General features: G+C 43.8%; 1 protein-coding gene across 1 annotated transcript in view; it reads left to right on the forward strand.

Annotated features, from left to right (window-relative positions):
• LOC124551249 overlaps positions 1 to 27035 on the forward strand; it is a 133281-nt gene that overhangs the window by 44455 nt on the left and 61791 nt on the right. The window contains exons 2-3 of the mRNA XM_047126245.1: positions 7683 to 7724; positions 25149 to 25199. Of these exons, the coding sequence (XP_046982201.1) occupies positions 7683 to 7724; positions 25149 to 25199 (93 nt within the window). The remainder of the gene's footprint in view (positions 1 to 7682; positions 7725 to 25148; positions 25200 to 27035) is intronic.

Genomic DNA, 27035 nt, shown 5'->3' on the forward strand with positions numbered 1-27035 from the left:
CCTGCCTCGGGCATGAACGTGTGTGATGTCCTTAGGTTAGTTAGATTTAAGTAGTTCTAAGTCTAGGGGACTGATGACCTCAGATGTTCAGTCCCTTAGTGGTTAGAGCTATTTGAAAGTGAGATTGATCTAGATCTGTGAGTTCAATTTGAATATGAGATTAGAAACAGAAAGTTTTGTATTCTCAGCATGTAGCTATAAAATAGCAAATGATACATGTATAACTACAGGTTACCAAGATGAATGATAGATAGAATAATAAGATTACAACTAGGCATTAATGAAATACAACATTTCATGGTTCATCCCATATGAAGCAAAAACTAAAAAAAAAAAAAAATAGCAAAGCAAATGTAAATGTTACAAATAATGATCCAAAGTGTTTTCTTTTGGCGATAGTATCAGAATTATATGCAGTTAGTCATGGTAAGTGTAAAAATTTTAATTGAACAGTTGATGGAAGAATTCGAGAGGACGCTGGTGTCAATAGAATACCAAGTTGAAAGTGATGACACGCATAAACATGAATGTAAACTTAATATGTGTATTAATGTAATGTGCACATAATGTAAAATATGTAGCATATCCCTTAAAGGCTAAAAAAATTAAAAGAAAATAAAGATCTGTTCTACATGAAAGCTGATGACAGCTTTCAGTACGGTTAGATTAAAAATTTGTCTCATTTAGTTTGTTACTAGCCTAAAAGATATGCTGAAAAGATTATATATGCAGATTAGGTGTCAACACTTACTTCAGAAGATAGTCTAAAAACTCACGAAGGAGGTGGTTCAATTATTTAGGCATTTCGAAATGTACCAATTTAAGATGAATGCATGTTATTTTTAATTTATAAACATACAATGCCTGCACCATTTGTAATGTACACTGATTTTGAAAGCTTCGTTTTGGAGCTGGATACATGTAAACCAAAACCATATGAATAAAATATAATGATATATCGAAAAATGTGAACTTGAACGCTGTTGATAGAATGTGAAATACAGTAAAGTTCATTAAAATGATCCAGTAGGTTTATAGGCGCCCTGAGGCACATTAAGTGTTCATTGAATTAGTGAAAAAAGAGTTTGAAACAAATGGACATACACATTCACTCGAATGAATGATTTAACACAGAAACAACACTTAATTTATTCCAAGCCTAAATGAGGTCCATTGTGTAAAGCACCATTTACATTAGAGAACAGGAAGGTAAGTGATCATCATCATCTCACTGGGATTATTAGATTTATCAGAATTTTAAGTAATTAATACTCAACAATTCTTTACTGATGAAAAGAAGGCTCTGGTTATGAAAAAAAAAACGTGTGTGCCCATTTGAATGTATGAATGACTGAAATTCTACAGCAATAATTATGATGTGAGTAATGATGATTAAACCAGGTAGAATTAATGAGGAATGAGTTCAATATAAGAGATAATGGTGAATACCATTATTTTTTCTAAAAAGTGTTGTTCTCTTATTTGAATTTTGAAATGCACAACAATCCATCGTCAATAATCTGTTATACCATACCTAGCCAGATTTTAACCATGGTGTGGGTATCGTCAGTGCTGTAAAATGCAAGTACCGTCCTTATTACCGCTTGCCTATACAAATTTCAGTTCACACTGAAACCCATTTCTGCGTGCTACCACTGACCATCATCCAATGCAGAAACGTCCTGTTCTGAGGATCTTGAAGCATCGAGCAGTAGCCCTTTGGGACTCTGAAAACTTGGCAAAGAAACTGAGACACTTACGGGAAGTATTCAAGGAAAACAGGTAGGGGAATTGACAGAATCAGCAAGGAATCTCTTTGGTGGTGCATACGCTGAAGGCCCCCAAGGATGACACGAAAAAGTTTGCCTTTTCGCCGTTCTGTGGCTCAGTGAAAGGAAAAGTGGGCCGCTTCTTAAAGACGCAGAAAATGAAATCGGTCTTTAGGCCTCCAGCAAAAATTCGACAGTTCATGAAACCCATGAAAGACGATGCAGGTCTCAGAGTACCAGGGGTATATAAAGTACTAGTTGGGTGTGGACCGACATATGTGAGAAAGGCTATGCCTGCTGCTGAAAAGCACTGTGTAGAGCACAGAAGCTGTTTCTGCCTACTGTTTCCTGAGAAATAAGCAGTAGCAGAACGGTCTCTGGAAAAACGGACGCCAAAATACATTCAGCAAGAGATCTGTTAGTAAACAGACTAATGGTTTCTCGGATGTCGTTGTAAAAGAAGCGATCGAGATAAATATTTGTTACAGTATCCTCTTTAAGACTGCGGTCTGTAGCTAGCAGAGCTTGCAACATGAGTGCAGGAAGATTGAAGCAGGCCGTCGCATGTATGCAGTGAAAACATCACCATATATGGTGCTGAAATGATCACCAGTGACGTCACAGAATGCAGCGCGAGGACCACAAGAAACACAGGCTGTGGCACATGCGTCACAGCATGTGATAGTGCAGGTCGTACAAGTACCAGTAGCCATTTCTGGCGGGGAGCGAGTAACTATTTCAGACGAGCTTAAGAACTATTGAGTGTATGTTTAAAAGTATGCACGCTCTCGATAGCTAATGACCTGGTTAAAACCTTTAGTGGGTACCATTTTAATTACATATAGATTCCCAGTAGGCCAAGCATGGAGCCAAGTTTTGTAGACAAGCCGACTACTGTGACGTCAGAAGTTCGTTGCGGGGCCGTATTTCTTGTCAGCCCCCAGGTAGCGTGACTATATAAGGACAATGGTACAATCACAGGAGTGCCAACACATGGCAATCGCCAAAGGACACTCGGCCAGAGGGCTCATGAGTTTTAAACCACCTGACACACCTGAAAGCCTGAAGGAATTTTATCAGGCTATTGTTCTGTAGTATCTATTAGTCTGGAGACATATCATCTGACTTCCTGAAAAATGTCATCCACACAGTCCCGAAGAGCATATACGTGAGGGAAATATTGTCTAATCAGCTTAACATCTCATTCATCCTAGGAGTGGGCAAGAATAATGTATCGCAAAATGACGATTAGTTTGGGTGTAGGAAAGGAAAAGACACCAATGGGGCAGTACTATCGTTCGCTTGATAATGGAAGCAATATTCAAAAAATAACGGCATATACATAGAATTTGTCGACCTAGAAACAGAACTGTACAATGTAAAATGGGTCGAGATGTTCGAAATTACCAGAAAAATAAGTGAATGGTATAGGTAAAGATAGGTAGTACAGAATATGTACAAGGACCAAGAGCGAAAATTAAGACAGGAAGAACAAGACTAAAGTGCTTCCTTTAGAAAGTGTGTAAAACAGGAGCGCAATCTTTCTTCCATACTGTTCAATCTTTATATCGAGGAAGAAATGACGGAAATAAAAGCAATATGTAAGAATGGGATTAAAATTCGGAGTGAATGTTTGTCAGTGGTAAGATTCACTGAAAACATTGCTATACACAGTCACGATGAAGAAAAGTTACAACATGAGTTGAATGGAATAAATTCTTTAACGTGAACAAAATATGGATTGAGAGTAAATCGAAAAAAGGCGAACATAGTTCGAAATAGAAAACAACTTGACTAGCGATAAATCTTTTCAAGCTAGGGATTGCGAAGTAAAGTAATTCTGTTACACTTAATTACAGTTTTCAAGAAAGGTCGTAGAACAGACACATGACACTACAGTCGTATATCTATGACGTAAGTCTGTTGCAAAATTCTCAAACACGTTTGATGCTCGTGTACTGTGATGTTTCTGGAGACTGAATGTCTCATCTGTAGGATTCAACATGTACTCCGCAATGGAAACCCAGCTCGCTCGATTCGTCTACAAGACCCAGAGTGTAGTAAATAGAGGCGTCCTGGATGGGGCCGTGTTCGTTGGCACACAGAAGCCGTTCGGCACAGTTCTGCACTAACACCTTACATACAAAGTACCAGCGTATGGAATGTCAGATCAGCTCCGTCTCTGGATGAAATACGTCGTAACAATCAGAATACGACATGTCATTCTTGACGGACAGGAACCTATAGACGTAAAAGTAACTTTGGTTTGACTAAACAGAATGTTGTTACATCATTACTTTTCACGGTATGTAAATAAATGATCTAGTGGTTAATGTTGGATGCCTTACGATGCTCTTTGTGGCTGATGACGTTGCGCGCAGAGAAACTGCAATGCTAGAAAATTATAGTTGCAAAATCTGTGAAGACCAGCAGAGATTCGAGGGTTGGGGCAGAAAGAGGCAGTTGACCCTCAACATAACGAAACATACTCCGCACAAATAGGCAAATTGTATTTGTAAAATATGATAACTGGCTAATCACTGGAAGCAATCACATCCATTAAACATCTAGGAAAGTGCGATGGAGTGATTTAGATGGGAACGTTAGTAGTAGAACAAAGTTCATATGACCCCACTCTGCATTGTTGCCAAATTTACACAAGATGGCGGAACCAAGCTGGCAGTGTAATTGAGTAAGACTCTTTCTGTATTTGACGAGCTTTAGGCCACTTTTGCAGGGTTTAACTGTCAGTGCAATATGGCGATCTGTACAAAATAGTTTTGCCGCTGAAAGTCTCCTCTGCAGAAAGGTGGACAGTGTGTTGCATCAGCATCAGTAATTTTGAGGCTAAATTCAGTAAGAGCCGATCATAATTTTCCATTCATTCACAAGACATCCTTCGTACCAAAACATAGGACCTTCTGTAATGCGGTGAGAACGTTTGCGTTTTGGAGACGTTTGTTGAAAGCAAGACTTATCGATTTCCAGGAAGGTTAACAAATGGTTCAAATGGCTCTGAGCACTATGGGACTTAACTACTGTGGTCATCAGTCCCCTAGAACCTAACTAACCTAAGGACATCACACACATCCATGCCCGAGGCAGGATTCGAACCTGCGACCGTAGCAGTCGCGCGGTTCCGGACTGCGCGCCAGGAAGGTTAACACTTGATGGACGGGGTGCCACGTTAGGACCATCAGGAGAAATGCATTCGGTGTTATTCTGGGCTATTTTCGTAAACAGGTTCTGTTAGGACAATAATTTCCATGCAGACAAGCTGAGACATCGCGAAACCTCCTACAAAAGCGACTGTTAACTATTTGTGTGACACTTTACAATTTCCAAGAGGTCAGCTTAGCTCTTATTTACATCACCATGTGACAACAGTATAAAACTGACAACCTTTTAGATGCCCCTGCGATGGTAAGCCACTATGCGAACATTTTGCAGCAATGCATCAACAACGGTGGGCAGATAAACACATTCACAGCTAGACGTAGCTCACATGTGCCATTAGCATTGCTAGGAACAACGCACCCTGTGCTGTTCTGGGAAGCATTGGAACAGATTTCCATAGCATGACCTGTGACGTCAGTATAACATTGAGAACCTTTTAGCTGCATCTGTGAAGGTGTGTCACTCGGCAATTAGGTCTTTGCTGGACCGCAGGTAGAGAGGCATCGCGCCAGCAATGGTAAACACGAGCGCATCCAGAGGGTGACTTGGCTCTTACTTCCACAGAATGTGACGTCAGTAGAACACTCGAAGAATTCTAACTGTATACCCAAAAATAGATGCAACTATCACCTGCTGGCTGTAGGTGATGGCAGCCTGAGATAAATGGCTTGCACCCCTGCATTTCTCTGTCCGGCAGTGCCTCGCTGTGGCTTTGGCACATGCACACATTGGATCCTCTGATATGTTGCGGTTGACGATAGTTCGAAAGCGTTTTTTTATGTGCAATGAGTGTTTGTGCAGTATATTATTATCAGCTGTTTAAGCGTTGTGAGCATGTTGGCAGAGCCTTTTGCATGCATTATTTTGACAATTTACGAGTATCTTGCATGTCTGTACATCGAAGTACTGAATTATTTCAGTAATTTACGAGTAGTTTGCAGGTCTGTACGCTGTGTGTTGTGTCCCCCAAGCACGTCAGTGTGAGTGTATTCTATCAGTGTAATAAATGTACGTGAAATCCATCCATAAATAAACTGTTCCAAAATAAATAAGTACACTTCTTCCTCTCTCCAGTAGCGCAGCGTAGGCTGAGTCATTTTCCCGCCATTTTCCCCCTAGACCGCCATGGGATGAAACCACCCTCTGGTGGCAGTACTGCGTACCACATCAGTTGGACTCAGGACCTCATGGTGGACACACTGGATGGAGGTACTGCCTCAAATTGTTTAAATAAAGACTGCCAGCAAAATAAAGACTTATGTCCATCCTATCCAGCAGCCCAGCACAGGCTGAGTCCTTTTCCTACCAATTCCTAGGAAGAGGTGGCGGTTGGATGACTTACGTTAGTAGTGGTAGCCCTTTTCTCCTGCCATTTTCTTAGATTAGCGGAGGTAGCCCAAGTGATCTTTGTTCCACCAAAATTTGAACTTCCCACCATTTTCTGGGGGAGAGGAGGGGGAGGCAGGGGAGGGGGTTAGGTTAGTGGAGGTAGCCGAATCAACGTATATTCTCGCCAAAATTTGAACTTCACATCATGAGGTCATTGTGACATTGCCATCTGTTGCCTTCATCTTGGATCCGCCATCTTGAATAAATCTGGCAACAATGCAGAGTGGGGCTACACAAACTTTGTCCTACTACTAAAGATCACATAAAACCTTTCGAAGGTAAGTTAGATGACAGTTTCAGACTGACTGGAAGAATACTCAGGCAGTGTACTTCATCGATCATTGCTTGGATATTGCTCGTTGGTCTGGTATCCGTACCTTGTTCAGTAAGCACGAAAACGTTACCGAGATTCTCAGCCACATGCAGTGGCAGACACAGCAAAAGAGGCGCTCCACATCTCGATGTGTAGTTTACTGTTAGTTCCGAGAGCGTACGTCCCTAGAAGAGTAAACCAATATTTTACTTTCTCCTATGTGGTTCTTCGGAAAAGACTATGAAGGAAAAACTAGGGTGTTACCAGTTCATAGGGAGGATTACAAAACACTATTTCTTCCCGCGAAACATTCATCACAGGAACAGGAAGCGGGGGAAATGTTGATACCACACAAACACCCTCTGCCAAGCCAAGTATGGATGTAGACGGAGATGCAGAAGGGCGATAGAACAGAAAGGGAGTATAAGAAAGGGCAAACACAGGATGGCGTTACAGTACATGGTTAGATTTTTCTTCAACTTTACAGTTTCTTTTTAAATCTGTGCAGACAGCAACCTGATCACCCAACGTCTGAAGCAGTTTTTCGGCGTTCGTGTGATCATGGGCCCTTTCAGACAGACGCCCAAATATGGCTTGAAATGTTGTATTATGTGGCTTGGGTCTGTGAGTGTACTTGTTTTGGTATAGCAATGCTGCCTCTCGACCATTTCCATCTGCTTGCCAGTACACAAACACCATTTCGGCTTGTTCCCGACATCAATACCGGGCCATTTTGCTGCTTACAGTACGCGGTGTCAACCACACAGCCTGCAATAAGCAAGGAACACGCGGTACATGGTCAGTGCCATCTACTGTGGCGACAGTGCATTTCCGGACACATGTTGGTAGGACGATTTTTCCACCATTCTTAGCCAGGAGTCCGTCCCTGCAGTTCGTCGGTTTTATTAATGATCACCCTTTTATATGTGCATTGGACAATCTCTCCGATAAGTTCTCTGAGAGCGCTATTTACCTCCAACACAATGATTTGTGGTTTCTCTGCTATCATTAAACGAGCGTACTTTCTTTTGCAGATTCTGGGGCAGTTTGTCAATATCTGATGTTGCCGGAATCAAGTAAGTACATACGTATGTGTATATATAACAGCCTTTAGCTCTAGAAGTGTTTCTTTAAGCTTACGCTAAAATATACAACAAAATACGTAGCTCTATGGTTTCTACCATTATTATCTTTCTCATTGAGGTTGAAGAATCATTTAGTGTTAAGAAAAGACCTACCAAGCGACCGTCTTCCAGTGCCACACACTTGGGCAAGTAAAACAGAAAACAATATTTGTGAAAACGATTTGAACGTACTCGTATTAACTGTATTCCCCGTTTGAGATGGGTTATACACTTGCTCATACTTCTTTCACAGTAACAGGTAAAATATACAACACATGAATTATCGATCGGGTCCTGTGTCTTATTACCGTGCTTTGAAAATTTACGTGATCTCACTGCTGTAAATTAGTTTTCTTGCTCTTGCGCTGTTCTACATCCTTTGTGGATGGAATTGTTAACATGAATACAGCATTCGGGTCTATAAAAATAGGGAATTTGATATTTTGCCATCGGCTTCTGTTAACACTTGCATCTAACGAGTACATTACGTCTACACGAAAATATTTACCCCCCACGAGCCATGGTATAGACCATGACGGTGACATATATGTCAATAATAGTGCTTTCCGCCCTGTTCCCCCTGGATTTAAATAGAGGTAAAAATAGCTGAAGGGAAGCTGCACGTCATGGTCCGTAGTTTGTACTAATATTTTAATATTTAATATCTCAAAAACTTTGGAATGATATGTTAACCAAATAATATTGTGACCTCTATGTTACATCAAGACGTTAAGACCACATGATGGCGTACCACTAAGACTGTATAACGTTACCAAAATTCATATACAGTACTGGCCATTAAAGTTGCTACACCAAGAAGAAATGCAGATGATTAACGGGTATTCATTGGACAAATATATTATACTAGAACTGACATGTGATTACATTTTCACGCAATTTGGGTGCATAGATCCTGAGAAATCAGTACCCAGAACAACCACCTCTGGCCGTAATAGCGACTTTGATACGCTTGGGCATTGAGTCAAACAGAGCTTGGATGGCGTGTACAGGTACAGCTGCCCAAGCAGCATCAGCACGATACCACAGTTCATCAAGAGTAGTGACTGGCGTATTGTGACGAGCCAGTTGCTCGGCCACCATTGACCAGACGTTTTCAATTGGTGAGGGATTTGGAGAAGGTGCTGGCCAGGGCAGCAGTCGAACGTTTTCTGTATCCAGAAAGGCCCGTACAGGACCTGCAACATGCGGTCGTGCATTATCCTGCTGAAATGTAGGGTTTTGCAGGGATCGAATGAAGGGTAGAGCCACGGGTCGTAACACATCTGAAATGTAACGTCCACTGTTCAAAGTGCCGTCAATGCGAACAAGAGGTGACCGAGACGTGTAACCAATGGCACCCCATACCATCACGCCGGGTGAGACGCCAGTATGGCGATGACGAATACACGCTTCCAATGTACGTTCACCGTGATGTCGGCAAACACGGATGTGATCATCTCGATGCTGTAAACAGAACCTGTATTCATCCGAAAAAATGACGTTTTGCCATTCGTGCACCCAGGTTCGTCGTTGAGTACACCATCGCAGCGTCAACGGTAATCGCAGCCATGGTCTCCGAGCTGATGTCCATGCTGCTGCAAACGCCGTCGAATTGTTCGTGCAGATTGTTGTTGTCTTGCAAACGGCCCCATCTGTTGACTCAGGGATCGAGACGCGGCTGCACGATCCGTTACAGTCAGGCGGATAAGATGCTTGTCATCCTGACTGTTAGTGATATGAGGCCATTGGGATGCAGCCCGGCGTTCCGTATTACACTCCTGAGCCCACCGATTCCATATTCTGCTAACAGTCAATGGATCTCGACCAACGCGAGCAGCAATGTCGCGATACGATAAACAATCCGACCTTTATCAAAGTCGGATACGTGATGGTTCGCATTTCACCTCGTTACACGAGGCATGACAACAACGTTTCACCAGGCAACGCCGGTCAACTGCTGTTTGTGTATGAGAAATCGGTTGGAAACTTTCCTCATATCAGCACGTTGTAGGTGTCGCTACCGGCGCCAACCTTGTGTGCATGCTCTGAAAATCTAATCATTTGCATATCACAGCATCTTCTTCCTGTCGGTTACATTTCGCGTCTGTAGCACGTCATCTTCGTGGTGTAGTAATTTTAATGGCCACTAGTGTAAATAACGAGGTATTGTATCCAGAGTATTGTGTTTGACATTAATGTGACAGCTAGATATTCACGCACCGCATCAGCTTTAGAAAGGCATTCAAACACAAAAATGATGAAGTATTATACATAAAGTATATATTTTTAGAATCAGGAAGAATCACAGAATTTCATTAACTTAAAGAAATCCATTTTTTGGGCCCTCGCGACATCCAAGTCCCCATAAGTAACGTGACCTAAAACAACACCGATCGCAGGTAGTCCTAAGCTGAGAACCGTGAGCCAAGCGGCTACTGGTAGGAAGCGAATGTTTAATTTTGTGCTGACATAAACAGCTTCACCTTACAACGGCAACTTATGCTCGTAGCAACTGTCCTAAGTTATGTCCGCCCGTCTCAAAAATTGCATTACAACATTCATTGCCAGAACTGGTCCACGTGTCCCATCCTGGTGAATTTTAAAATTTTCCAGGCCAAATGAACGTTAAAAAAGTTTCGAACTTGCTGACAGTCGTTAACTACATACGACGATATTTCGGCTGGGAGGGCCTTACAGTCACCCTCAGGCGGAAACAGACGAAGAATGGCAAAGAGGTCCTCCGAACCACAGTTCATTAGCGGGCAGTGAGTATTCCGCGCAAGACACGCGATCGTGCTGACAGCGAAGCCATACCAGCCGGCGGCAGCGGCCTCGCTGGTGAAGTCCGAGAACCCAGCTTCCCGCAGCTCTGCTGTTTGCCACATCCGTGGCTCTAACGAAGTAGGCGAGTGTCAGCAATATGTCTCGTGGTCTTATCGTGGCGTGTTTATCTTCTGCCGTTAGGTCAGACGATAGAAATGCCACTTGTACACTTAGAGTAGCAGATTGACGGTGACCAACTTTAAACAGAACTTGATTAATTTTCGCACACATTTATTAAAATAATAAAAAGCATAGACATTACGTAACTTGATTGTGGATGCTGTTTACAATTGACAATCTGAAGTTTCCTTGGTCTTGGTACGTTAATCTTATTCTCACATATCTCTGATACTTGACAAAGTGTCTATTCATTTCTCTTAATGGCTATGTACAGGAATATGATAATCTTATAAGGCGCAGACTGAAACTTGACTATAGACTGGTACAGACAAATGCAGACTAATGCAGACTAACGCAGACAAATGCAGACTGACTAATCGGAGGTCTGTACACTCATTATAATACCTCGAGCATTCAGGTATTACTGTGCGAGTGTGATCCGCGAGGAGAAAAGGTTCTACGTTAGCAGTAATCTCATTGGCTGTGTTACATATTAATCATATTAATACACGGAACGACGGAAGCAGAATTTGGTCCGTCTCTAAGGCAGCGCCATCTCGTAGTGCGGAGACAGACGAGCGATGCGCCTGTGCTGTTGTACTTAGCGGGGCGCGCTCTAGTGGGAAAGTTGTGTACGCGCTGACTACGCGGAACTATGTACACAACAATTATCAAACTCCTTTGAATGTGCAGTGGAGGTACATTGTCCAGCAATAGCAAACTTGTCTGGTGGCGAAAGGCGAGTATAGCGTTGACTTTTGGTAGTGCCCAGTGTCTGGCCATACCATATTGGCATGGTTCTTAGTAAATTACAGGCTTCCACAACTACATTCGCTGATTGTAGAAGGTGGACAGTCTCAGATAATGGTCGGAAAACACTTTCATCTGAAATTTACAGAGAGTTCTTATTATATTCAGCAAAATATTGCCAGGACAAGAAAGAAAAATAGAGATTTTGTCGATGTGCTCTGTGTATAATTCACATCCTCGTCCAAGGTTTCGACCGATGGCGCCCATTAATCTGTTAGGTAGAATATCCATTTTCCCTGCCCACGGTCATTATGTGAGCCAGCTTTTAAGGCGAACTATCTGGATCTTTCAGGGTGTGAGTTCTGCGTGCAAGTGTTTGAAGCACATTCATATTTTGCTATGATAATGAGAACCCCACAATTTTAAATACAGATGAGCATGAGTGGGCTTACGATTAAGTGAATGCGCCAGCGAACCGTCATTCTTCCATGGAACAAAAGCATAAAGGAAAGGCAGTCGACGATCACTCTCTCTTTGTATTGTGAACTAGATGACCTTAGGACTACGCATGGAAATGTCTGTTAATTTATCATCTCAATGTAGCCATACTTCGAAGGTATCGTCCACATAGTAAAAAATACAGTTGGTTTAATGGCCAGTGATTCAAGCACTCTCTCCTCAACGTCCCCCACAAGAGTTGGCCAACAAGGGATACACATGCTTACTGTTGCAAACGCCCGTCGTTCTTACAACAACAAAAAAAAAAAAAAAAAAAAAAAAAAAAAAAAAAAAAAAAAAATATTCTTTGTCCAAAAAATAAAATTGAGTGAGGAAAGAGCATGCTAAGAAAAGTAATCATGTCTACCTTTAACGTATTATCAATTGCTCCAAAGGGTCTACGAGAGTGACCTTCGTTAAATATGCTAACTGAACAGTTCGAACTGTTTGGACGCAGACTCGCAGGTCTGTTGACGGTATTTGGCGAATTACACATACGTTTTAACCTTTTCCCACCAACAGTCAAAGGGAGCAAGATGGTTGACCGAATCGTACGTAGGAGCATCAGTGATGCATACAATTAGCCATAATAAAACTAGACCATCTACACTACTGGCCATTAAAATTGCTACACCACGAAGATGTGCTAAAGACGCGAAATTTAACCGACAGGAAGAAGATGCTGTGATATGCAAATGATTAGCTTTTCAGAGCTTTCACACAATGTTGGCGCCGGTGGCGACACCTACAACATGCTGACATGAGGAAAGTTTCCAACCGATTTCTCATACACAAACAGCAGTTGACTGGCGTTGCCTGGTGAAACGTTGTTGTGATGCCTCGTATAACGAGGTGAAATGCGTACCATCATGTATCCGACTTTGATAAAGGTCGGATTGTAGCCTATCGCGATTGCGGTTTATCGTATCACGACATTGCTGCTCGTGTTGGTCGATATCCATTGACTGTTAGCAGAATATGGAATCGGTGGGCTCAGGAGTGTAATACGGAACGCCCTGCTGCATCCCAACGGCCTCGTATCACTAGCAGTCAAGATGACAGGCATCCTATCCGCCTGGCTGTAACGGATCGTGCAGCCACGTCTCGATCCCTGAGTCAACAGATGGGGCCGTTTGCAAGACAACAACAATCTGCACGAACAGTTCAACGGCGTTTGCAGCAGCATGGACTATCAGCTCGGAGACCATGGCTGCGATTACCCTTGACGCTGCGATGGTGTACTCAACGACGAACCTGGGTGCACGAATGGCAAAACGTCATTTTTTCGGATGAATACAGGTTCTGTTTACAGCATCGTGATGGTCACATCCGTATTTGCCGACATCGCGGTGAACGTACATTGGAAGCGTGTATTCGTCATCGCCATACTGGCGTATCACTCGGCGTGATGGTATGGGGTGCCATTGGTTACACGTCTCGGTCACCTCTTGTTCGCATTGACGGCACTTCGAACAGTGGACGTTACATTTCAGATGTGTTACGACCCGTGGCTCTACCCTTCATTCGATCCCTGCAAAACCCTACATTTCAGCAGGATAATGCACGACCGCATGTTGCAGGTCCTGTACGGGCCTTTCTGGATACAGAAAACGTTCGACTGCTGCCCCGGCCAGCACCTTCTCCAAATCTCTCACCAACTGAAAACGTCTGGTCAATGGTGGCCGAGCATCTGGCTCGTCACAATACGCCAGTCACTACTCTTGATGAACTGTGGTATCGTGCTGATGCTGCTTGGGCAGCTGTACCTTTACACGCCATCCAAGCTCTGTTTGACTCAATGCCCAAGCGTATCAAAGTCGTTATTACGGCCAGAGGTGGTTGTTCTGGGTACTGATTTCTCAGGATTTATGGACCCAAATTGCGTGAAAATGTAATCACATGTCAGTTCTAGTATAATGTATTTGTCCAATGAATACCCGTTTATCATCTGCATTTCTTCTTGGCAATTTTAATGGCCAGTAGTGTACATGAATTTTGGTAACGTCATACAGTCTTAGTGGTACGCCATCATGTGATCTTAACGTCTTGATGTAACAAATGAAAATTGCGGTGTGCGGAAGTTTTCCGTTAGACTCGTCCTGCAGTGTCATAATCAGTCTTCCTACAGTTAGAGACCTTATCAGACCATACATGTTATCAACATACAAACTATGAGGTAATAGTAGTGCTGCAATACCAGTTTTCGCCTTCAGTAATTCTACATCAGGATCCTCTCTGATATTTCGTAGTGAACCAGTTTCTGTGGAGATTAAGTAAATGAATTGAGGACAAGTATTAAAAAAAGTCTCCTCCATCTCCTTCCTTGTTGTTATTAAATTTTACTAGTGATGACATTTGTCACACCTGAAAAGTTACAACGACGGGACATTCAAACAAATTTGGTCACGTATACTCTAAAATCTGTTGAGGCTTTTCATTTCCTGGTGTATGTGATAACCAAGTCCTCGATCGCCACGTCTTCGCACTTGGCCTCACCGCATTCGTGCCACTTAACTTCTCAGACTCTAGTTCTTGCGCACCCCAGTATGGCTTCTCGTGAATCTTTTCGTCATCTGTGTATCAATTAACAGAAATTTGTGTTCTAATGAAAATATTAAGAGTTCCAGATAAATGTAAACGCTCTTTGATAGTTAATATCTTTGGAACAAAACGACATAGTCTGAAAGTTGCAACGTGGAATGTGTACATTCCGGGGTCGCTGCACGCTGTGGCAGAGAAAGACTCGGATCCAAGGACGGAGTACTGCAAGTGGTTTGAAGGCATGCTTCGCGAGAGTGAACGGATCACACGGATGATTATCTGGCCTGACGAGGCGCAATTCAAACTGAACGGTACTGGAAAACGCCACAACTTCGTATACTGGGCTCCTGAAAATCCTCACAGTCACATGGACAAACACGTTAACCTACCATGCGTTAGTGTGTAGTGTGGTCTGTCATCCCACAGTTTGCTGGCCCACCCTTCCTTGATGGTACCGTAACTGGCAGGTGTATCTTCATGTGCTGCAAACATCGATTTTACCTGCCATCTGAGAGGTGTTAGGAGGTGAAAGATTTTTACCTACAGCAAGATTCCGCTCTGCATCACTACCACAGACATGAACACAGCATACTTAGATGAAAATCTGTGTGGATGACGGATAGGCCCGTAGAGGAGCTGTTGAGTACCCAACACGGTCTCCAGACCTTACACCTCTTCGCTTATACTGTTGGGGGACCTTGAAAAATGAAGTTTATCAACGGAAGCCAGCTACACTGAATGAGCTACGAGAAAGCATCGAGGCGTCCTGTGCGACTCTCGAACCGCCAACAATGACAGCCGTAGTTCGGTCAACATGTCAGCGGCATCGACGTTGTTTGGCTGCTAACGGACGTCACTTTGAACACACAAAACAACCTCCCCCCCGTGCAAGAATTTTAACGATATGTCATTTTGTTCCATTAATACTATCAAAGAGTGTCTACATTTTTCTGAACCCCTCTGTTTCTTCTAATTATAACAGGCTTCTTCTACATCTACGTTATTACTCGGCTATTCACAATAAAGTGCCTGGCAGAGGCTTCAATGAACCACCTTCATGCTGTCTCTCTACCGTTCCACTCTCGAACGGCACGCGGGAAGAACGAGCTCTTAAATTTTTCTGTGCGAGCCCTGATTTCTCTTATTTTACCGTGATGATCATTTCTCCCTATGTACACTCCTGGAAATTGAAATAAGAACACCGTGAATTCATTGTCCCAGGAAGGGGAAACTTTATTGACACATTCCTGGGGTCAGAAACATCACATGATCACACTGACAGAACCACAGGCACATAGACACAGGCAACAGAGCATGCACAATGTCGGCACTAGTACAGTGTATATCCACCTTTCGCAGCAATGCAGGCTGCTATTCTCCCATGGAGACGATCGTAGAGATGCTGGATGTAGTCCTGTGGAACGGCTTGCCATGCCATTTCCACCTGGCGCCTCAGTTGAACCAGCGTTCGTGCTGGACGTGCAGACCGCGTGAGACGACGCTTCATCCAATCCCAAACATGCTCAATGGGGGACAGATCCGGAGATCTTGCTGGCCTGGGTAGTTGACTTACACCTTCTAGAGCACGTTGGGTGGCACGGGATACATGCGGACGTGCATTGTCCTGTTGGAACAGCAAGTTCCCTTGCCGGTCTAGGAATGGTAGAACGATGGGTTCGATGACGGTTTGGATGTACCGTGCACTATTCAGTGTCCCCTCGACGATCACCAGTGGTGTACGGCCAGTGTAGGAGATCGCTCCCCACACCATGATGCCGGGTGTTGGCCCTGTGTGCCTCGGTCGTATGCAGTCCTGATTGTGGCGCTCACCTGCACGGCGCTAAACACGCATACGACCATCATTGGCACCAAGGCAGAAGCGACTCTCATCGCTGAAGACGACACGTCTCCATTCGTCCCTCCATTCACGCCTGTCGCGACACCACTGGAGGCGGGCTGCACGATGTTGGGGCGTGAGAGGAAGACGGCCTAACGGTGTGCGGGACCGTAGCCCAGCTTCATGGAGACGGTTGCGAAGGGTCCTCGCCGATACCCCAGGAGCAACAGTGTCCCTAATTTGCTGGGAAGTGGCGGTGCGGTCCCCTACTGCACTGCGTATGATCCTACGGTCTTGGCGTGCATCCGTGCGTCGCTGCGGTCCGGTCCCAGGTCGACGGGCACGTGCACCTTCCGCCGACCACTGGCGACAACATCGATGTACTGTGGAGACCTCACGCCCCACGTGTTGAGCAATTCGGCGGTACGTCCACCCGGCCTCCCGCATGCCCACTATACGCCCTCGCTCAAAGTCCGTCAACTGCACATACGGTTCACGTCCACGCTGTCGCGGCATGCTACCAGTGTTAAAGATTGCGATGGAGCTCCGTATGCCACGGCAAACTGGCTGACACTGACGGCGGCGGTGCACAAATGCTGCGCAGCTAGCGCCATTCAACGGCCAACACCGCGGTTCCTGGTGTGTCCGCTGTGCCGTGTGTGTGATCATTGCTTGTACAGCCCTCTCGCAGTGTCCGGAGCAAGTATGGTGGGTCTGACACACCGGTGTCAATGTGTTCTTTTTTCCATTTCCAGGAGTGTATGTGGGTGCCAACAGAATGTTTTCGCAATCGAAGGAGAAAACTGGTTATTGAAATTTCATGAGAAGATCCCGTCGCAACGAAAAACGCCTTTGTTTTAATGATTGTCACTCCAATTCACGTATCATGTCTGTGACACTATCTCACCTATTTCGCGATAATACAAAACGAGCTGCCCTACTTTGTACTTTTTCGAAGTTATCCGTCAGTCCCACCTGATGCAGATCCCACATCGCACAGCAATACTCCAGGATAGCGCGGACAAGCGTGGCGTAAGCAGTCTCTTTAGTAGACCTGTTGCACATTCTAAGTGTTCTGCCAATGAACTGCAGTCTTTGGTTTCCTCTACACACGACATTATCTATGTCATCGTTCCAATTTAGGTTATTGGTAATTGTAATCCCTAAGTATTTAGCTGAATTTACAGTCTTCAGATTTGTGTGACTTATCGCGTAATCGAAATTTAGCTGGTTTCTTTTAGTACTCATGTGAACAACTTCACACATTTCTTTATTCAGGGTCAATTGCCACTTTTCTCACCATATATATATATCTTATCTAAATCATTTTGCAAGTCGTTTTGATCATCTCATGACTTTACAAGACGGTAAATGACAGCATCAGCTCCAAACAATCTAAGACCGCTACTCAGATTGTCTCCTATCTCGTTAATACAGGTCAGGAACAATAGAGGGCCTATAACACTTCCTTGGGGAACGCCAGATATTACTTCTGTTTTACTCTATTACTTTCCGTCTATTACTACGAACTGTGACCTTTCTGACAGAAAATCACGAATCCAGTCGCACAACTGAGGCGATTCTCCGTAGGCACGCAGTTTGGCTAGAAGACGCTTGTGAGGAACAATGTCGAAAGCCTTCTGAAAATCTGAAAATATGGAATCAATTTGACATCCCCTGTCGATAGCACTTATTACTTCATGAGTATAAAGAGCTAGTTGTGTTTCACAAGAACGATATTTTCTGAATCCGTGCTGACTATGTGTCAATAAATCGTCTTCTTCGAGGTACTTCATCATGTTCGAATACAGTATATGTTCCAAAACCCTGCTGCAAATCGACGTTAGTGATATAGGCCTGTAATTCAGCGGATTACTCCTATTTCCCTTTTTGGGTATTGATGTGACTTGAGCAATTTTCCAGTCTTTAGGTACGGATCTTTCTGGTTTCATATCATATTTGTTCGAAAGTGTTCGAAGTATGCACGTGAACAAGTAACCCACAAGCGAATAATCCGCAACGCGGCATGCCACCAGCGATTACATTGTGGGATTCGCATCCTTCTGTAACCGTAACATCATAGAATCAACATTCCTTCCACATACGGACTATTCTGGTTGACAGTTTTATGGACATATCCTTAAGTGATCGCTGTTATCAGTGACCTGTCCCAGCGCCTCCCCCTCCAATATTTACATACAGGACTGGCTGAACGAAACATGTAGCTGAAAATATCGTGAAGTAATCTGTATCATTCCTACTGCATTACCTCCGAAGTTTTATTTTATCTAGTTATTTATTAATCCAGGGATCACTTCATACAGATACAGGTTTTCTTATTACCAAAACTAAAATATACAGGGTGAGTCACCTAACGTTACCGCTGGATATATTTCGTAAACCACATCAAATACTGACGAATCGATTCCACAGACCGAACGTGAGGAGAGGGACGAGTGTAATTGGTTAATACAAACCATAAAAAAATGCACGGAAGTAGGTTTTTTAACACAAACCTACGTTTTTTTAAATGGAACACCGTTAGTTTTGTTAGCACATCTGAACATATAAACAAATACGTAATCAGTGCCGTTTGTTGCAGTGTAAAATGTTAATTATATCCGGAGATATTGTAACCTGAAGTTTACGCTTGAGTACCACTCCTCCGCTGTTCGATCGTGTGTATCGGAGAGCACCGAATTACGTAGGGATCCAAAGGGAACGGTGATGGACATTAGGTACAGAAGAGACTGGAACAGCACATTACGTCCACGTGCTAACACCTTTTTATTGGTCTTTTTCACTGACGTACATGTACATTACCATGAGGGATGAGGTAAACGTACACACGTGGTTTCCGTTTTCAATTACGAAGTGGAATAGAGTGTGTCCCACTAGAAACGCGTCGACGTATGTGGTATCAACATGATGGTGCACCTGCACATTCCGCAATTAACACTAGGCTGACCCTTGACAGGATGTTCGACGGGCGTTTCATAGGACGTGGAGGACGCATAAATTGGCCAGCCCATTCTCCTGATCTTACACCTCTGGACTTCTTTCGGTGGGGTACGTTAAAGGAGAATGTGTACCGTGATGTGCCTACAACCCCAGAGGATATGAAACAACGTATTGTGGCAGCCTGCGGCGACATTACACCAGATGTACTGCGGCATGTACGACATTCATTGCGCCAGAGATGGCAATTGTGTGCAGCAAATGATGGCCACCACATTGAACATCTATTGGCCTGACATGTCGGGACACACTCTATTCCACTCTGTAATTGGAAACCACGTGTGTACGTGAACCTCACCCCTCATGGCAATGTACGTGTGTGTCAGTGAAAAAGACCAATAAAAATGTGTTAGCATGCGGACGCAATGCGCTATTCCAGTCTCTTCTGTACCTAAGGTCCATCACCGTTCCCTTTGCATCCCTACGTAATTCGGTGCTCTCCGATACACAAGATCGAACAGCGGAGGAGCGGTACTCAAGCGTCAAATTCAGCTTACAATATCTCCGGATGTAATTAACATTTTACAATGCAACAAACGGCACTGATTACGTATTTGTTTATATGTTCAGATGTGCTAACAAAACTAACGGGGTTCCATTTAAAAAAACGTAGGTTTGTGTTAAAATACATACTTCCGTGCATTTTTTTATGGTTTGTATTAACCAATTACACTAGCCCCTCTCCTCACGTTCGGTCTGTGGAATCGATTCGTCAGTATTTGATGTGGTTTGCGAAATATATCCAGCGGTAATGTTAGGTGACTCACCCTGTATAGCTCTAATGGACGTGTAAACAGAATATATAAAACTATTTCACGACGATATAACGCAAAGTCGGCCGCGGCCATGATGAACGAAACATTTCGCATTCGCCTGTAATCCACAATAGCGTTGGAAATACTGTTGATAATAGTGCTGCTTAAACAGAGTTATTTAACACAGCCTTCCAGAATTTCTTCACCAAAGTGTTCAAAAATTCGAATCAAGATCAGCAGCCAACATGAGTAACTCAGAAGTAGATGTCCTCGGGTAGTCAATTTAGTGACTTATTAAAAGCAAGTCTTCCTGTCCAGACAGTACACCAATTAGGTTCCTCTCAGAGTATTATGATGCAATAGCTCCGTACTGAACAACTATATAGAAGCGCCCGCTCGACGAATAATCCGTAAACAGAGGCTGGAAAGTTGCACTGGTGACACCAATACTTAAGAAAGGCAATAGGAGTAATCCACTAAATTTCAAGCCCATATAATTAACGTTGATATGCAGGAGGATTTGGAACATATATTGTGTTCGAACATTATGAATTACCTCGATGAAAATGGTCTGTTGACACATAGTCAACACGGATTTACAAAATATCGTTCTTGTCAAACACAACTAGCTCTATAGTCACACCAAGTGTTGAGTGCTATCGACAAAGGGTTTCAAATTCATTCCATATTTCTAGATTTCCAGATGGCTTTTGACACCATCCCTCACAAGCGGTTTGTAATCAAATAGCGTGCTTACGAAATATTGTCTCAGTTATGCCACTGGATTCGTAGTTTCCTGTTAGTGAGGTCACAGTTCGTAGTAATTGATGGTAAGTCATCGAGTAAACCAAAAGTGGTTTCTGGCGTTCCACAAAGTAGAGTTATAGGTTCTCTGCTGTTCCTTATCTGTACAAACGGTTTAGGACACAATCAGAGCGGCCATCTCAGCTTCTTTGCAGTTGATGCTGTTGCTTATCGCCTAGTAAAGTCATCAGAAGATGAAAACAAATTGCCAAACGATTTAGAAAAGGTACAGAAATCAGACGGCAGTTATAAGAGTCGAGGGACATGAAAGGGAAGCAGTGGTTGGGAAGGGAGTGAGACAGGGTTGTAGCCTATCCCCGATGTTATTCAATCTGTATATTGAGCAAGCAGTGAAGGAAACAAAAGAAAAATTCGGAGTAGGTATTAAAATCCATGGAGAAGAAATAAAAACTTTGAGGTTCGCCGATGACATTGTAATTCTGTCAGAGACAGCAAAGGACTTGGAAGAGCAGTTGAACGGAATGGACAGTGTCATGAAAGGAAGGTATAAGACGAACATCAACAAAAGCAAAACGAGGATAATGGAATGTAGTCGAATTAAGTCGGGTGATGCTGAGGGAATTAGATTAGGAAATGAGACACTTAAAGTAGTAAAGGAGTTTTGCTATTTGGGGAGCAAAATAACTGATGATAGTCGAAGTAGAGAGGATATAAAATGTAGACTGGCAATGGCAAGGAAAGCGTTTCTGAAGAAGAGAAATTTGCTAACATCGAGTATAGATTTAAGCGTCAGGAAGTCGTTTCTGAAAGTATTTGTATGGAGCGTAGCCATGTATGGAAGTGAAACATGGACGATAACTAGTTTCGACAAGAAGAGAATAGAAGCTTTCGAAATGTGGTGCTACAGAAGAATGCTGAAGATTAGATGGGTAGATCATATAACTAATGAGGAGGTACTTAGCAGGATTGGGGAGAAGAGGAGTTTGTGGCACAACTTGACTCTAAGAAGGAACGGTTGGTAGGACATGTTCTGAGACATCAAGGGATCACCAATTAAGTTTTGGAGGGCAGCGTGGAGGGTAAAAATCGTAGAGGGAGACCAAGAGATGAATACACTAAACAGATTCAGAAGGATGTAGGTTGCAGTAGGTACTGGGAGATGAAGAAGCTTGCACAGGATAGAGTAGCACGGAGAGCTGCATCAAACCAGTCTCAGGACTGAAGACCACAACAACAACAATGGTGCGAAAATTGGCAGTTGACCCTAAATAACAAAATGTGTGAGGTCATCCACACGATTGCTAAAAGGAATACTTTACACTTGAGTTACACGATAAATGAATCAAATCTAAAAGCCGTAAATTCAACTAAGTACCTAGGAATTACAATTACGGACAACATTGGAAACAAGACACAGAAGATGCTGTGGGAAAGGCGAACCCAAGACTGCATTTTATTGACAGAACACTTAGAAGATGCAACATATCTACTAAACAGACTTCCTACACTACGCTTGTTTGTCGTCTTTTGGAGTACTACACTCCTGGAAATGGAAAAAAGAACACATTGGCACCGGTGTGTCAGACCCACCATACTTGCTCCGGACACTGCGAGAGGGCTGTACAAGCAATGATCACACGCACGGCACAGCGGACACACCAGGAACCGCGGTGTTGGCCGTCGAATGGCGCTAGCTGCGCAGCATTTGTGCACCGCCGCCGTCAGTGTCAGCCAGTTTGCCGTGGCATACGGAGCTCCATCGCAGTCTTTAACACTGGTAGCATGCCGCGACAGCGTGGACGTGAACCGTATGTGCAGTTGACGGACTTTGAGCGAGGGCGTATAGTGGGCATGCGGGAGGCCGGGTGGACGTACCGCCGAATTGCTCAACACGTGGGGCGTGAGGTCTCCACAGTACATCGATGTTGTCGCCAGTGGTCGGCGGAAGGTGCACGTGCCCGTCGACCTGGGATCGGACCGCAGCGACGCACGGATGCACGCCAAGACCGTAGGATCCTACGCAGTGCCGTAGGGGACCGCACCGCCACTTCCCAGCAAATTAGGGACACTGTTGCTCCTGGTGTATCGGCGAGGACCATTCGCAACCGTCTCCATGAAGCTGGGCTACGGTCCCGCACACCGTTAGGCCGTCTTCCGCTCACGCCCCAACATCGTGCAGCCCGCCTCTAGTGGTGTCGCGACAGGCGTGAATGGAGGGACGAATGGAGACGTGTCGTCTTCAGCGATGAGAGTCGCTTCTGCCTTGGTGCCAATGATGGTCGTATGCGTGTTTGGCGCCGTGCAGGTGAGCGCCACAATCAGGACTGCATACGACCGAGGCACACAGGGCCAACACCCGGCATCATGGTGTGGGGAGCGATCTCCTACACTGGCCGTACACCACTGGTGATCGTCGAGGGGACACTGAATAGTGCATGGTACATCCAAACTGTCATCGAACCCATCGTTCTACCATTCCTAGACCGGCAAGGGAACTTGCTGTTCCAACAGGACAATGCACGTCCGCATGTATCCCGTGCCACCCAACGTGCTCTAGAAGGTGTAAGTCAACTACCCTGGCCAGCAAGATCTCCGGATCTGTCCCCCATTGGGCATGTTTGGGACTGGATGAAGCGTCGTCTCACGCGGTCTGCACGTCCAGCACGAACGCTGGTCCAACTGAGGCGCCAGGTGGAAATGGCATGGCAAGCCGTTCCACAGGACTACATCCAGCATCTCTACGATCGTCTCCATGGGAGAATAGCAGCCTGCATTGCTGCGAAAGGTGGATATACACTGTACTAGTGCCGACATTGTGCATGCTCTGTTGCCTGTGTCTATGTGCCTGTGGTTCTGTCAGTGTGATCATGTGATGTATCTGACCCCAGGAATGTGTCAATAAAGTTTCCCCTTCCTGGGACAATGAATTCACGGTGTTCTTATTTCAATTTCCAGGAGTGTATTATGTGGTGTGGCATCCTTACTAGATAAGATTAATGGAGTACATCGAGGAAGTTCAAAGAAGGGCAGTACGTTTTCCATCATCGAGAAATAGGGGAGAGAGTGTGATGGACATGATACAGGGGTTGGGGTGGACATCATTAAAAGAATGGCCTTTCTCTGTGTGGCCGGATCTTCTCACGAATTTCGATCACCAAGTTTCTCCTGCCAATTTGACGCCGGCCTACGTAAGAAGAAACGATAATCATAATAAAATAAGGGAAATCAGAGCTCGAATGGAAAGATACAGGTGTGTGTTTGAGAGTGGAATAATCGAGAATTAGTGTGAAGGCTGTTCGACGAACCTTCTGCCAGGCACTTAAGTGTGATTTGCAGAGTAGTGATGTAGATTTAGATGATGTAGAATGATATAGGAAACCTATGGGAAAGCTAAATCAGAGCTAGACATAACTGACTCTACCTTCCCTTATACGAGGTCAATGTCTTAATAACTACACTGACTCATTTAGTAGGTTCTTATTGTAATATCAAGAACTGCACTGTTTCACTTGGTTCCTCCATAAAGTACAATGTTTGTTTGGTCATACACAAATTTCACTAGCTAATTTATAGTATAAATCACAGTTTTGCACTGCCCCATTACACACACAGTGGGGTCCCGCTGGTGAGACAAGGTCCATGAACGTGTACATCTTCGTGTCCTTTCTTCAGTCCGTCTGGAAAACTGAGTCAGGTTTTCTCACCATGAGTTAGATGTTGACCTCAGGAGAATGTCAGAACATTAATGTTCTATAGATCTCGGCACATTTTTTTGCAAAAGCGTGCTATTGTGATCTTATATTATGATGTAAAGGCCTTTGTAGTTGTAACATACCATTAAAACCAGTACTGTGACTCCCATAAGTAATCTAAGTAATCTATAGTTGAGAAGTATGCACCAGTTTTCACAGTAATTTTATGAGTCCCTGTGTCCTGTATGTCTGACAACCGGTGGACAATAACTAAACAGATGTTCTGGAGTGCCTACTTTGGTGCAAATGATAATATCATTCATGTGCCTTTTGATTTTGTACACGTTTGTAGCATATTGACTGTGGATGGGCACAAAAATTATGAGACTGTTTTGTGGGTTAAGAAATCTCACTCCTGCCCGTGATGTAACAGAGATTTAACTGATTTCTCCTGCCTGTACTGTAAGTGGTCTATTCACTTTGCCTCACTTGTAAAATGCTATTCAAATCTCCTGTATGCTTCCATTCGATTACTTTGCATTATCTAATGTTCGACTTATCTTTTCCTGATGTCCAGATAATGCAGGCCCGTTGCCAGAGTTACCAACACCGGACGCAGTGACAGGCAGTAAGTGTTGTTAATCTTAGCTGTATACTTCAGTGGAGTCTTGTGACTAAGTTCATAAATTGCAGTTCATGGGCCATATGCTCACGCAATGCAGCACAGCTGACAGTAACAGACAGTAATATATATTTGTTGTATACCCTGTTTGTTTTCAAGGTAAGTGAAAATTGGCTACCTATAGAGCACTGTATACAGGGTGTTACAAAAAGGTACGGCCAAACTTTCAGAAAACATTCCTCATACACAAAGAAAGAAAATATGTTATGTGGACATGTGTGCGGAAACGCTTACTTTCCATGTTAGAGCTCATTTTATTACTTCTCTTCAAATCACATTACTCATGGAATGGAAACACACAGCAACAGAACGTACCAGCGTGACTTCAAACACTTTGTTAGAGGAAATGTTCAAAATGTCCTCCGTTAGCGAGGATACATGCATCCACTCTTTGTCGCATGGAATCCCTGATGCGCTGATGCAGCCCTGGACAATGGCGTATTGTATCACAGCCGTCCACAATACGAGCACGAAGAGTCTCTGCATTTGGTACCGGTGTTACGTAGGCAAGAGCTTTCAAATGCCCCCATAAATGAAAGTCAAGAGGGTTGAGGTCAGGAGAGCGTGGAGGCCATGGAATTGGTCCGCCTCTACCAATCCATCGGTCACCGAATCTGTTGTTGAGAAGCGTACGAACACTTCGACTGAAATGTGCAGGAGCTCCGTCGTGCATGAACCACATGTTGTGTCGTACTTGTAAAGGCACATGATCTAGCATCACAGGTAGAGTATCCCGTATGAAATCATGATAACGTGCTCCATTGAGCGTACATACTGACGGAAATAAAATGAGCTCTAACATGGAAATTAAGCGTTTCCGGACACATGTCCACATAACATCTTTTCTTTCTTTGTGTGTGAGGAATGTTTCCTGAGAGTTTGGCCGTACCTTTTTGTAACACCCTGTATACAAGCGCCCGCTCGACGAATAATCCGTAAACAGAGGCTGTAAAGTTGCACTGGTGACACCAATACTTAAGAAAGGCAATAGGAGTAATCCACTAAATTTCAAGCGCAAATAATTAACGTCGATATGCAGGAGGATTTGGAACATATATTGTGTTCGGTCATTATGAATTACCTCGATGAAAATGGTCTGTTAACACATAGTCAACACGGATTTACAAAATATCGTTCTTGTCAAACACAACTAGCTCTATAATCACACCAAGTGTTGAGTGCTATCGGCAAAGGGTTTCAAATTCATTCCATATTTCTAGATTTCCAGATGGCTTTTGACACCATCCCTCACAAGCGGTTTGTAATCAAATAGCGTGCTTATGAAATATTGTCTCAGTTATGCCACTGGATTCGTGGTTTCCTGTTAGTGAGGTCACAGTTCGTAGTAATTGATGGTAAGTCATCGAGTAAACCAAATGTGGTTTCTGGCGTTCCACAAAGTAGAGTTATAGGCTCTCTGCTGTTCCTTATCTGTACAAACGGTTTAGGACACAATCAGAGCAGCCGTCTTAGCTTCTTTGCAGTTCATGCTGTTGCTTATCGCCTAGTAAAGTCATCAGAAGATGAAAACAAATTGCCAAACGATTTAGAAAAGGTACAGAAATCAGACGGCAGTTATAAGAGTCGAGGGACATGAAAGGGTAGCAGTGGTTGGGAAGGGAATGAGACAGGGTTGTAGCCTATCCCCGATGTTATTCAATCTGTATATTGAGCAAGCAGTGAGGGAAACAAAAGAAAAATTCGGAGTAGGTATTAAAATCCATGGAAAAGAAATAAAAACTTTGCGGTTCGCCGATGACATTGTAATTCTGTCAGAGACAG

This window comes from Schistocerca americana, chromosome 9 (genome assembly GCF_021461395.2).
Source record: "Schistocerca americana isolate TAMUIC-IGC-003095 chromosome 9, iqSchAmer2.1, whole genome shotgun sequence".
NCBI lineage: Eukaryota > Metazoa > Arthropoda > Insecta > Orthoptera > Acrididae > Schistocerca > Schistocerca americana.